We start from the raw sequence: 14,372 nt of genomic DNA on the forward strand, positions 1-14,372 counted from the left end.
TTACAGATGAGGAAACTGGGGCTCAGAGAAGTAGTAACTTACCTCTGTTGGCAAAGCTGACAAGTGTTGAAACAGGAACTTGAACCCAAGCCTTATGATTCCAAGTCCTTCCTTCAACAAATCTTGGCTCACATCAAATAGAAGTGGCTCACCAGGACTTGGGCCCTCAGACCTCCTGGAAGCAGCTGTTTTGTTACAGCGAGCACTGCAGAAGGGCTTTTTGTTTGCCTTTGGACAGCCCCTGCCTCTTTGTCTATTCTTGGGCTCAGCATCCTCCTTTTGTCACGCCTACAACTGGTGGTTCTGACTGGGGTTTGCTCCCTTAGCATCCTTCACCTGTTTCTGCCCATCTGGGGGTCATTGTAACCACAACTCTCAGTGGGCTACAGACATGGGGACCTGAGGCAGCAGAGACTGGGGAGGTTCCTGAGTTCCCCCATTCTCTCTGCTGGAATATGAGCTGGGCTGGCAAAGGGGGCTAGGAGGGCCAGGGTCAGAACAAAATGGAGAGCAGGCAGGTGATGCTGGAGGAGGAAGAGCAGAGGGGTCTGCTGAAGAGACCAGACCCGCCATAGAAAGGGCCCTGCTGGCCCACAGCCATAGTAGGCGGCCCGACTGGCCATCCACAGGTGGGTGCCCTGCAGCATCTGCCTGCCCCTCACAGAGCTGCAGTTTCCTTCTGTGTAAACTAAGGGAGACAGGGAGAAATTGGTGATCTCTGAGCCCTCTCCCAGCCCTGCCATTTCCTGTTCTAAGGTTCCATTCATTTGTGACGTGTTTTACAAAATCACATAAAGAAACTTCAGGTGCTATATCACATGATCCACACTGGACCATATTGCTGCTACATAGTGGATCCCTGTTACTTCTAGGACCAAATATAAAATAATCTCTCCAGCTTTTCAAGCCCTCCACAGGCCCAACCTTTTCGGGGCTTTTGCAAGTTACTTAATGAGTGTCCTTCACTCACTCTACGGCTTAGCTATGCTAGCCTTTGTGCTCCTCCTCACTCAAGGGCCTCCATCTCCTGATTCCAGGCCTTTTCTCAGTCTGTCTCCCATAACTGAACGCCTTTCCTCCTCATTTCTGCTCCCTGGTTTCCTCTGGCTTTCCTTGAGACTCAGCTCAAATCCCACCTTCTGCAAGAGGCCTTTCAAAGTTTTGTCCTCCACCAACCTCCCCTTCTTTACCCTTTTCCCCAAGGCCTTCCCTCTGAGGTTATCTCCAGTTTATTTTATACACACACACGCGCCCCTATTTTTATAATTTATCACATATAAACATGGGTATACATATGCATTTAATAAATGCTTGTTGCATAACTGACATGTGATCTTCTAAACTATCTGTTAAAGATCTCCCTCCAGAGGCAGCCCCTTCCAATCTTGGATAGCTAGGACTTTTCCCTGATTTCAGGACTAAATGTATGCAATTCTGAGGCCAAACAGCACAAACTAATCCCTTCTCCATGTGACAGTTTTTGAGGAACTGACCAGGGTTCCCATGCCCTCATCCCTATCCCTTAGACCCCAAACCCTCTTCATCTTCTAAATAAATAAGTTTTCTAAATAAATAAACAGTTTTCATATGACAGGATTTTGAGGTTCTTCTCCATCTTAGTTGTTCTCCCATTAATGTTTTTTATGGGTTTTTTTTGGGGGGGGTGTTGCTGAGGCAGTTGGGGTTACATGACTAGAGTTACACAGCTAGGAAGTGTTAAGTGTCTGAGGTCAGATTTGAACTCAGGTCTTCCTGTCTTCAGGGCCAGTGCTCTATCCACTGCGCCACCCAGCTGCCCTTCCATTAATGTTCTTTAGTCTCTCACTAACTTTCCTAAAATGGGCCTCTCAGGGCTAAGCACAGCACTCCAGGAAGCTGATGCTTCCCATTAGGCGCATTTGTTCTTATAGGAGTAATTTTTCTTTCTTGCTCATTATGGTGACAGAACACAAGCTTATTGAGGTGAGGAACTAATTGCATTCTTCTGTGTCCGGCATGGTCCCTGGTGCTCAGGTACAAAGGCATTTCTGAAGTACTTGCCAAATGCCAAATACATCGCTAAATGGTTGTTGAGTTGAATGTGGTGATCTTCACCAAACACTCCTAATCAGTTTTTCTCCCTTCCTGGTTCATGGATTTCCTCACTAATATTAGCATAGCTTTTTAATCTACAGTGTTAGCAATAAGGCTGGAAACAAAAGAGATGACCACTAATTGGGTGTGGCTCAACAAGGTGAGGTACAAAAATGGAACAGATCGAAGAGCTGTAAGAAATTAGAAATATGAGGGATTCAGAGAAGACAGATGAACGCATGCAGAGGGAAACAATTAAAACTACAAAAACAGTGTAGATAACTACAACTATTGGTCAACCTGCCATCTGGGGGAAGGAAGGGAAAAGTTGGAAAGAAAAGGTTTTGCAATTGTCAATGCTGAAAAATTACCCATGCATATATCTTGTAAATAAAAAGCTATAATAAAAAGGAGGGCAGCTAGGTGGCGCAGTGGATAGAGCACCAGCCCTGAATTCAGGGGGACCCAAGTTCAAATCCGGTCTCAGACACTTAACACTTCCTAGCTGTGTGACCCTGGGCAAGTCACTTAACCCCAGCCTCAAAAAAAAAAAAAAAACCAACCCAGAAACTGAATGCTATGTAAATATGATTCCTGAGACTCTTGACCATAGAGAAAAGTTGGAAAAATGTTCCTCCCAACATTCTTTGCAGAGGTGGACTGAGCATGAAACCTTGAGTATCTTGCCAGACATAGTTGGTGTATTGTTGATTTTGCTGAACTTCATTTTTCTTTTTAAAAATTTCAAAGACCGGGGAAGAAAGGGAGATATTATTCAGAAATGGAAGTGATGTAAAGGCAGAAGATACTTAATATTTTAAATAAAAATTGTAAGATCCCTGTGTCCCCCATTTATACTGTCCTGCTACTTTTGAATAAGGTTTCCCCTGGTATTTTTGTTATAGGTCTGAACCCAAGTCTCCAACCCAACTAGAAAGTTTAATGCTCCATATTGGGTTAGGGCCTTTTAAAAGTTTACCTTCCTGGCTATTGGTATTTGGGAAATTTAGGGATAGACATATAAAGTCATGAATTTTATTGACTGTTCCTTTCTTGAATGTTTTCTCTTATGTTTACTTTTTACTATATCTAACCTGATAGCCACAAACAGGCCCATTGGTCTTTAGCTTACAGCAGTTTGACTTAGACATGCAAGTACACCCAGTCACATTCTTCCCTGTCCCCTCCTTTGTTGCATGTATCCATCCCTGGCCAGTATTCTCTCATTCTCACATAGCTTTGGTCCAGAAAATCCATGTCCTTTTTTCACTCAGCACCTTCCTAACTGGCTGTTTGCTTTTTCAAACCTACCATTCTCTCCTGAGAGAGAACCATCCTCTCTTGCCTTCAGTTAATAGCAGTGATGAAAACACCAGCCTGAGATATACACTTTCTTTCACAAGAATTTGTAAGGTTTTTCCCAGCTTATACGTTAAGATCCCTTCTAGCTCTGACACCCTGCAGTCTGAGATCTTTTCAAACATTATGTTTCCTAAGTCTAATATAGTAAAGTTCTTTTTAAATATTTCTCTTTGGGCATACACCTATATTTGTATTATTTATTTCAATTCTACTTTGCTTAATGAGGCATTTTTAAACCACTTGGGTTTTTCTACCTATAGAAAGTAGAGTTTCCAGCCATAAATATTTTTGGTAAACGTTGCTAACAACTTAAATGCTGGCTAGGAAAGGGAAGGTTCTGAGTGTTTGATGACTATCCCCTCAATCAAAAATATCTAAGCTCTTCAGTCAAACAATTAAATTACCTATCCCCTCCATGCAGTTAACAACTGCTTTAATAATATGTGTCATAAAGGTGGGATTTATTTTAATTAGTTATCTTGTAGGCTAATATTAAGAAATGAAAAATACATGGTTCCACATTCCAAGCACAAGACCTAGCCCATGATCAGGATTGTTGACATTCTAGAAAGAATGAAAATAAGCTGCTTCCCTTTTGACTCCCATCACTGATGTGGAGGAAGGTGCCCTCAATTCCAAGAGAGCAGATCTAGGTTCAGATTCTGGTTCTATTATTTCCTAATTCCACAGCAGGCCAATTCTGGGGTGATGATCCTGTTATCACTGATAACAGGCTGTTGTGAGACCCAAGTGTTTGGTAGCCTCAAATAGGAGCTGTTTCTGCTAGGAATGACTATGAATGCTGAAGTCCCCTCTCTCCTTTTCGCTTCTCTCAGGCTATCCGGCTATCCTTGGAACAGTCTCTGCCTCCAGAACCCAAAGAAGAGAGTACAGAGCCCGTGAGTAAGCTCCGGATCCGAACGCCCAGTGGGGAGTTTCTGGAGCGGCGCTTCCTGGCCAGCAGCCAGCTACGAGTTGTCTTCGATTTTGTGGCCTCCAAAGGCTTTCCCTGGGATGAGTTCAAGTTGCTGAGCACGTTTCCCCGGAGAGACGTAAGTCAAAAGAAATCTCAACTTGCGATTTTGTGTAGTTCAATGAGCCAGAGGAAGGGTGGGAAACTCCTTTGATCTGGCTCTCTAAGGAGGAAGCAAGAAAGAAGGGACCTGTGGTTTTGTCTCATGCCTGAGAGAAAAGGCAGAAGCTCTATTTGGTCCAGCCATTGTGTATTAGAGGGGATCTGGGAACGATGCTTGCTGGTTATTCCCAAGGCTCTGAGGAATATGGATTCCAGGTTTGGCCTAACCCTGTAAATCAGAGGGAAGCCAAGAGTCCTTTTCTCTTTGTATTCTTCCATTAGAATATAAGCTCCTTGAGGGCAGAGACTGCCCTATTTGTATCCCTTAGCACAATGCTTTACATATAGTAACCACTTTTACAATATTTGTTCCATATTTGGGCCATATGAATGAGTCGAAAGGACAGAGCCAGGCTTTATAGGCCATACTGATTGGTTGGGTTCCATCATACAAGCTGGATAACCAAAATGAAGCAAACCAGGAAAATCCAATGTTCCTGGAATCCCTCCAACATCACAGGATCCAGATGCTTCTAGAAGCAGGAATCATAACTATGATGTCCTTAACAATTTGTTATCCCACCTGACACCTGCGAGCAGGGGGAACACCTCCTTCCCTCCTGAGACAGCTCCTCTCCCCGTCTTGATCTTGGTTCTGTCCTATAGAACTAAGCACAGTAAGTCTTACTTTCCATCTCTGAACAAAGAAATTGGAGAGAAGCTAAGTTCTACAAGAAGATTTCTCAGATTCTGTGACCTATGGCTATTTGACGGTCCTGTATCTCCTGGGCCTTGGTCAAGCCTCTCCTCCCCTGCCCTCGAAGCTTTCAGGAAGTCCTCCTATGACACAGTTTCCAGTCCTGCTGCTCACCTTCCTGTCCACTTTCAGACTGGACTCCATGCTCCACCTTGTCAGCAAAGTCCCTCGGGAACAGCTGCATAAAAAGTACCTTCTGTGGTTCCTGATTTCTGAAATACTAATCCTTGCAGAGTCTTTGAGCACTTCTCAGGGCCCTTGCAGCTTCAGGGCCATGAATCCCCAGAACACGCGGCCAACTGGAAGAGTTTTGTCTTTGGCCAGGGGAGGCCTGTGTCCCTTCTTGTTCCTCATCCTCTCTGAGCCCCTGTGTCTTCCTGAAGAGGCAGCCATGCTTGCTTAACATGGCCAGCTCTAGGGGAGCTTCTTCTCTGCTCTGTTCAGTGCAGCAGAAAAGCTTGGGGATAGAGAATTGAGGCTTCTCCTAGGGTCCCATGCTCCTGACAAAAGCTCCCATTCTGAAGATCCTGTGGTTCCAGACTGGAAGAAATCTCAACATCCATCTTGTCCAACATTTTTAATGTGGGCGAATTCAGGTGGGGCGCACAGCGAGGGACTCAGAAGCTGATGGAGAAACAGATGAGCCCCATTGCTAGCTGCGGGGCTGCCTGGGGGAGGGCCTTGGAGCCAGGCACCCATGGGAAGGAATTTCAAAGACCGGAAAAAGGGAGAGGGCAAAGACGTCCTCCCTGGACGGGGGCTTTTTGGAGACAAGACACCAGCCATGGCATGCTTGAAGATCTGGGCAGAGAGACGTGGACTTTACTCAGGGATCACTGTGGACAGCTGGAGACCTTTGAGAAAAGGGATGATGGGAGCCAAGCTTTTCCTAAGAATGATGATTCTCTGATCGTGGAGGCAGGAAAGAGCTGTCTCACAGGGTTATTAGAGTGTCACCAGGGCCGGGGAGACTGAGGAAAGGCCTCTAAGAGAGTAAAGGCTCCTTGAGGCTAAGGGCCTTCATCTTTGGCTTGGGATCTCCACACTTAGCCCAGAGTCTGGCCCTTGATCAATGCTTCTTGATTAAGTAATAGCTAGATTGGAGTCTCAGGACTTGGTGTCTGCTTAGACATATGAGATATGAGAGACAAGGCAAAAAAATCTCATTCCCTGTATGAGTGGGTCTCTCCTGTCCTCTGTACTCATCATTTAGCGAAATACGTGGATTTGATTGGTTTTTCATAGCCTTTCTCTTGTGGTACCATTAAACTAGACTGTGTGGTCAGAGTATTGGGAGGCTGTTGATCTTTCCCCAATTCTACTTTGGGATCAGAAATCAGTAAAGGGACCCGAGAAGCCATTGAGTCTAACCTTTCTTGTGTGACACTCAGTAAGTCCCTTATTTGTTGACATGGATGGTTGCAGCTGAACAGTGACAGGGTCACAAGCATAGATCTCTGGTTAAGGGTCCTATGTTCCCTTTGGGGCCTGTGCTTTCCACTGCCCCTTCAATAAATTCATTTGAGGAAATTCAGTTGAGTTTAATAATTATTCCATGCAGTGCTAGGCCAAGAAATGGCTGCCTGCTCTCAGGAAGCTTGCCTCTTACTCCAGCTTCCAGAGTGTGTGCACAATTGTAATACAAAGGTCCTCCTTGAAGAAGAGGAGCACCAGGGATTAGGGAGAGTCAATCAAGCTTCTCAGGCTTCACGGTGCCAGATCTGAGCCTTAATGGAAGAGAGGAAGAAAGAGAATGGGGGCAAGCAACCAGCTGGAGAAAGGATCGGGGATGAGAGAGGAGCTGGAAACCTTCACCCAAGATGGAGAAACAGTTCCTCTGAAAGAAGAGCAGCCTTGCTCTGCTTGTACCCTAAGGGCAGAGCTAGGACAAGGGAAGGGAAGTGACAGGCTATCTTGTCTGGTAGCCAGCTTACACCATAGAAGGCAACCTGCACATACATAAAGAGACACAAAGTGATTACATGACCACTTGTAGGGGTCCCACCATCTTAGGGCATCAGGAAGATCCCGGTGTAAAAGGTGGCTCTTGATACAACCCTCTGTCTCAGGAGGTGGTTAACTGGAGAGGGTCCAAAAAAGGCTGGATAACCCTTTGTCGGGGTTGCAGAAGGGATTCAGGGACTATGCCCTTTGGCCCTCAGATCTCAGCTTGGAGACCCCACCTCCCCTCATCCTAGTGTATCTTTGTGGCTACTATCCTGGAGTGGGCAGTCTGCCAGTGGGTCTGAAGTTCGGGAGAGCTGGAAGGAAGGAATCATCTGAGGGCAGAAATGAATTATCCAGACATTCCTGATTACTTAGAGTTGTGATACCTCTGAAAATCATGATTTCGTTTCTCGAGGGGATTTTAAAATCATACATTATTGTTCATAAATCACAGTTACAGACTTCTCTTCCTCTTTCTTCCTTCCCAATAACAGGGTTTTAAAACTTACTTGGAAACTTTAAAATCTTAATTATTGGCTCTAGAAGGGACCTAACATTTATGTCAGAGTTGGGAGGCATCTTAGAGCAGAGAATGTCAACATTAGAAAGGATCTTAGAACATGGAATGTCAGTTCAGAGAGACTGTAATGAGGGATTTAAGAGTCTTCCTAACAATGGTCCTTTTTCTTAGCTTTGATAACATCGTAATTTAGGAGGATGTCCCCCTCTAAGATAGCTGTGTCCTGCCCAAAGCCCAGCGGTGGTGCCAGAGGGTCTGACTAGACACACCTGCTTAGACTCATCTAGCTTACTTTGAGTTTTGAATGAAGGCTGATGAAGGGCCCTTGAAAAGGTGTTTCTCTGGCTCTGGGGCAGGCTCCTAAGAATCCAGCGTAAGCGCAGACATTTTTCAAAGGTCTGCCACATATAATGTCGTGTTCACTGTTAATTTCGACAGACAGACCTAGGGAAGGTAGAGGGTTTTGCAGGCCAGGCTTAGAGGTTATTGTCCAGAATCACAAAGTGACGTCCAATGGAAAGAGCCCCAGATTTGCAGTCAGAAGACTTGGATTTGGACTAGAGTTTTGCACTGTAGTGCCTGTGGGACAGCCAGAAGACCCTTGTGTACCCACCCTGTAACATGGAGCAGTTACACTAGATCCCAGGATCTCTTCTTGTGCAAAATCCTGTGATTAGGGAAGTGATTACCTTTTTCTTCAGTGCACACCTCCAGACTCAGATGTGCAAGTTTTCTAAGGCATTAGTGGCCTAATTCATCTTCTCTTTAGTGACATCTAAACATTTGTTTTATAAATCTATCAGGTATTTGTGTCTCTTCTATTCAGAATTGTTTGATCAGAGTTGGGGTATACAGTGATGGGGAAGACATTCTGTACCCTCAGGGAATTCATAGAGTAGCAAAAGAGCAAATCATTTATTTACCTGTTATGAAAAATACATTTTAGAAATGGGAACTGTTATACCCGTCAAATGAATATTATACTGCCTAGAGAGTGCGTTGGAACTAAAAAGCATTCTACAAATAAGAGAAATTTTCTGGGAAAATGGGATTATTCCCATTTTATAGATAAGGAAACTGAAAAGATCACGTGACCTAGCCTTGGTCAAGTAGTGAGCAAATTTCTAAGGCCAGGCTCCAATCCCAAGCCTTCTGACTCTAAACCTAACACTCTTTTTCCTGTTCTTGTTTTATTGGATAATAAACCTCTTACTAGTTTGTAAAGACACTGTGAATTCAGCAAAACTTTCAAAGTTAGGGTGGTTGTTTTTTTTAAACAGCATCTACATGCTTGAAAAACAATAATAGATGAATATATATGTATATATGTATGTATATACATATGTCTCAAACATTCAGCACATAAAAGATATATGTGATAATTAATCATACTGACATTTCATGAGATAGTTGGGCCTAGTTCATAGCTTTTGGCGATGCGGAGTCTAATTTGCCCTTGCAGTGACCCTGAGGTCCCCAGGTTGAGAACTCCTGCTATGGTCTAGAACATGCTGTTGTTTCCAGTTCTACACAGCCTTGGCTTTGAGGAGATCCAGGATTGATCTTTAAGAGAACTTAATGGTAGGCACATGTCTGCTCTGGGTAAAAGATGGTATGTTCACAAAAAATAGCTGTCTAAGTACAGAATAGGGAAAACGTGGCTAAACAATAGTTTGTGTGAAAAGGACCTACGAGTCTGAGTGGACCTTGAACTCAGGCTGAGCTACTCATAAAACTTAGGTGCCCTTAGGCTGTATTAAGAGAGGCCTAGTGTGAGGACCAAAGTGATAACCCCATTACCTCTGCTTTGTCAGACTATCTGGAGTATCCCATTTGGGCCGCTGCACTTTAGGGAGTCTGTTGACAAATTGAGTATATCAGCAGAAGCCAGCTAGGATGGTGAGAGATTGGTGATCATGCAAAGGAGGATCAGCTGGAGAAGCTAGGTGTGTTTATCTTGAAGCACAGAAGGCTTAGGGGAACGTGAATGATAGCCATCTTCAGGTATCTGAAGGATACACAGGAGGGAGACTGGATTTATCCTTCTTGACCCCAAGGACAGAGCTAGGTACAGTGAGAAGTTGCTTAGAGACATATTTAAATTTGACAGAAGGAAAAAACTTTTTTACAATCCACACTATCCAAAAGGAGGATAGACAGCTTTCACAGGTAGTGAGCCCCCTATCTGGAAATTTTCAAGGAGAAGCTGGATAGCCACTTTTTTATATATATATATATATATATATATATATATATATATATATATATATATATATATATATATATATATATATATATATATATATTTTATAATATTATCCCTTGTATTCATTTTTCCAAATTACCCCCCCTCCCTCTATTCCCTCCCCCCGACGACAGGCAATACCATACATTTTACATGTGTTACAATATAGTCTAGGTACAATACATGTGTGTGAATATCATTTTCTTGTTGCACAATAAACATTAGAATCCGAAGGTACATGCAACCTGGGCAGACAGATATTAGTGCTAACAATTTACATTCCCCTCCCAGTGTTCCTTCTCTGGGTGTAGCTACCTCTGTCCATCATTGATCAACTGGAAGTGATTTGGATCTTCTTTATGTTGAAGATTTCCACTTCCATCAGAATACATCCTCATACAGTATTGTTGTTGAAGTGTACAGTGATCTTCTGGTTCTGCTCATTTCACTCAGCATCAGTTGATTTAAGTCTCTCCAGGCCTCTCTATATTCCTCCTGCTGGTCATTTCTTACCGAGCAATAATATTCCATAACCTTCATATACCACAATTTACCCAACCATTCTCCAACTGATGGACATCCATTCATCTTCCAGTTTCTAGCTACAACAAAAAGAGCTGCCACAAACATTTTGGCACATATATGTCTCTTTCCGCTCTTTAGTATTTCTTTGGGATATAATCCCAGTAGTAGCGCTGCTGGGTCAAAGGGTATGCACAGTTTGATAACTTTTTGGGCATAATTCCAGATTGCTCTCCAGAATGATAGCCACTTTTTTAAGAATATTTTTTAAAGGTTTCTTTAGATCACCTAAACAAACCTTTGTTATAAATAAAATTCTGAACCCCAGAAAGAGGGCAATAAATGAACAACTTTAGGATGAGTAAAGCAGTTTAAACTTTTTTATACACCTGCAGAAGCAGGTGTAAAAACTCCATGAGTTCACATACTGATACAGAAAGGAAAACAAGTTTTTATACTCTAAATTAGTTAGTCCAGGTTGTCCCTCCAGAGTTCTGGTTGGCCAGAGCCTTCCCAGTTACAGTCTTCTTCATCCACCCCATTCCCCCTCCTTGGTCATTCATCCTATGTTCAAAAATGGCAACTACCTCGGTCCTCATGATGTGTCAGATAATATGCAAGGAGCCTATTAAGTGAGCAAAAGGAAGCCTCCTCCCTGTCATTGACTCCCTTTCCAGCCCAGCCTTCTTTATCAGGACTTGGAGGTTAGGCTAGTTCCTTCTTCTGAAAGCTCACTGGTCAGTAGTGCTTATCCTACATTACCTTGAAACTTGCAATATCTTGTGGAAACCTGACTTGGGGTATTTCTCTATGATGCCTTTTGGTCAAGGATGCTTTAGAGAAAAAGTATTCAGATACACAGTTTATAGGCCAGTGCAGAGTACAGCCAAACTAGGTTTAAATAATAAAATGTAATTGGGAAATATTGAACAAAATAAAGAATTAAAACAAAAACAAATTTAAAAAAAAAAAAAAAAAAGCTAGATTGTAGATAATATTCATTTGTGATTTTCCAAAGTCAGTATGCAGCCTGGAAGGATCTTTATACATGTTTTAATAGGCCTATTTCTACTGCTTCTACACTACTGCTTTAGAACCTGACCAGCTTTGTCAGGTCCACCCTGACGTAGATTTGTATCTGTGGGATACTGATGCTGAATGCAGTCACATCTTGACGAACAAAGGAAGACGCTGGGTAAATGGTGGTCCATCCCTCCCTACAGAGCTGCTAGAGTTTCCACGTTGCTGTTTTGTAATCACCATCTGTGGCTGCAGGATTAGTATTTAATTTGGAAAAGTCATCTTAAGTTACAGCCAGACCAGCAGGCCATTCAAAAGCACAGCTAAAAATACTGTCTCTTTGGTTAGGATGATGGCTGTGCTGCAGCTTCTCAGCTCCCTTTTCTCCAAAAATTAGACATTCTTTCTCACAGGGCCCTGTCATCAGCTGCTGTGCATAGAGTACTGGAGGAGAGCTAACAGAACCAGGTGACATCATCCTTGCTCCAAAGATGCTTATTGTAGTTGTTTGAGCATAAATTTTTCCTGGGAGAAAGAGGGAAAGCTCTCTTTTCTCAGACTTCTTCTCTAAATCAAAAGCTTCACCTTCTCTCAGCCAGTTTGAAATGTCGGTACCATATTGGTGTTGGGCTCCCTTCTGTGACCATCCTCCCAGACAGTACTCCAGCCCCAGTGCAGGATGAGAAAATGCTCAGATCCAGGAGCCATTTCTAGAGGACAGTCACCTGAGGCAGCAGCTCTTGCTGCTGCTTGCCAGCTGCCTCTCCTTTAGTCAGTATTCTCAACCCAGGTCTGTCCAGACATGGAAGAGCTGCTGGTCACTGGTCATTTGCCTCTTTTCTTCATCAGCTCCAAGGCCAGGCCACTAAGAGATAAACCAAAGAACCAACTTCTTCCTCCTTTCCCTTCATCTTCTTACTTTATCCCTTCCCCTTTTTCTTGCTTCACCTTCACAATCCCTTCTCATTTTCCTTACCTTATCTTTTCCTCCTTTCCTTATATTCATTTTATTCCATTCCTGGCCTCTTTTCCTTCTTCTTTTCTGGCTTAAAGGTTTACAAAGCCCTTTACATACATGATCTCATTTGATCCTCACAAAAACTCTGTAAGATAGTTGCTATTGTCCCCCTTGCATGGAAGAGGAAATGGGGTATGAGAAGCTTATGATTTGTCCAGTTCCACAAAGCTAGGTGTTGTCTAAATCAGGATTTGAACTCAAGCTTTCTTGATTCCAAATCTGACCAACTAATTGCCCCCTTAATATGCTTAGATGGTGGGTGACCCTCCCGGCCCTCATACTTTAACTTGTAATCTGTTTCCCAGAAACCTTAATTCTGGCTTTTGATTCATCCACCATGGCATTTCGCATGATATTCTGCATTTAAATTAAATAAAATGATGATATAGACCAGGGGTTCTCAAACTATGGCCCGCAGATCAGATGTGGCCTGCTGAGGACGTTTATGCGGCCCGCCGGGTTATGGCAAATGGGCGGAGATAGAGTGTGAGCTTTTGTTCTTACAATAGTCCGACCCTCCAACAGTCTGAGGGACAGTGAACTGGCCCCCATTTAAAAAGTTTGAGGACCACTGCTGTAGCCACTTGTTGTATTCCAGTTTCAATCTTAAACCAATTTGAGTTTTTCCATATTTTATTCTATCTGTTGCTTCTTGTCCCATATGCTGGTTCCTCAGGAGAGAGGTGAGATGAATATGGTACTTTCAGCACTTTAAGGACTTGTCTCATTTTGTTGTGATCCACCTAGTCAAAGGCTTTAGTGTAGTCAATGAAGCAGAAGTAGATTTTTTTTTTTTTAACTCCCCTGCTTTCTTCATAATCCAGTGAGTGTTAACAATTGTAGTTCCTCTGCCTCTTTGAAAACCAGCTTGCTCTTCAGGTAATTCTTGGTTTACATGTTGCTGAAGCCTAGTTTGCAAAATCTTAAGCACAACCCTGCTGGTGTGTGAAATGAGTACAATTGTTCAATAATTTGAATATTCTCTGGCATTGTCCTTCTTTAGAACTGGGACATAAACTGATCGTTTCCAGTCCAGTGGCCACAGTTGAGTTTTCCAAATTGTCTGGCATAAAGAATGCAGCTTTTTTTATGGTTTTAGAGTTTTAAGCTCAGCTGGAATTCCATCACCTTCACTAGCTTATTGTTAGCAATCCTTCCAAAGGCCCATTTGACTTCATTCTCTAGGCTGTCTGGCTACAGATCAGTAACCATACTGTCATATTTATCTGGTGATATGAAGATCTTTCTTGTATAGTTCTATATTTTCTTGCCACCTCTTAATCTCTTCTACTTCTGTTAGATTCCCCCACCATTTTTGTCTAAAACTTTCCGTTGATATATCTATTTTTTTAAAAAGAGATCTCTTATCTTTCTTAGTCTGTTTTTTCCTTCTGTTTCTTTGCATTGCTTATTTAAGTATATAATCAGTCTGATTTCTCTATTGACTCTGGTGGTTTATGTGTGGAGTCATCTTTTGGATTGTTGAAAAAGAGTGTTTGCTGTGACTAACAAGTTATCTTGACAGAATTTGGTTAGTCTCTACCCTACTTCATTTTGTACTCCAAGGCCGAACTTATCTGTTTTTCCAATTATTATTCGATTTCCTATTTTAGCATTCCAATCTTCTTTGATAAATGTGGCATCTCTCTCTCTTTCTTTCTTCCTTCCTTTTTTTTTTTTTTTTTGAGTTATTTCTAGAAGATGTAGGACTTCATAGAACTGATCAACTTAGGCATCATAGGTTGGAGCATAAGCTTGTATTACTATGATATTGAGGTTTACCTTGGATTTAAATAGATACTATTCTGTCATTTTTGAGATTATATCTCAGGA

General features: G+C 42.7%; 1 protein-coding gene across 1 annotated transcript in view; it reads left to right on the plus strand.

Moving 5' to 3' along the window:
- Positions 1-14,372, plus strand: part of FAF1 (Fas associated factor 1) — a 379,742-nt gene that overhangs the window by 342,396 nt on the left and 22,974 nt on the right. The window contains exon 18 of the mRNA XM_074265977.1: positions 4,272-4,487. Within this exon, the coding sequence (XP_074122078.1) occupies positions 4,272-4,487 (216 nt within the window). The remainder of the gene's footprint in view (positions 1-4,271; positions 4,488-14,372) is intronic.

This window comes from Sminthopsis crassicaudata, chromosome 4 (genome assembly GCF_048593235.1).
Source record: "Sminthopsis crassicaudata isolate SCR6 chromosome 4, ASM4859323v1, whole genome shotgun sequence".
NCBI lineage: Eukaryota > Metazoa > Chordata > Mammalia > Dasyuromorphia > Dasyuridae > Sminthopsis > Sminthopsis crassicaudata.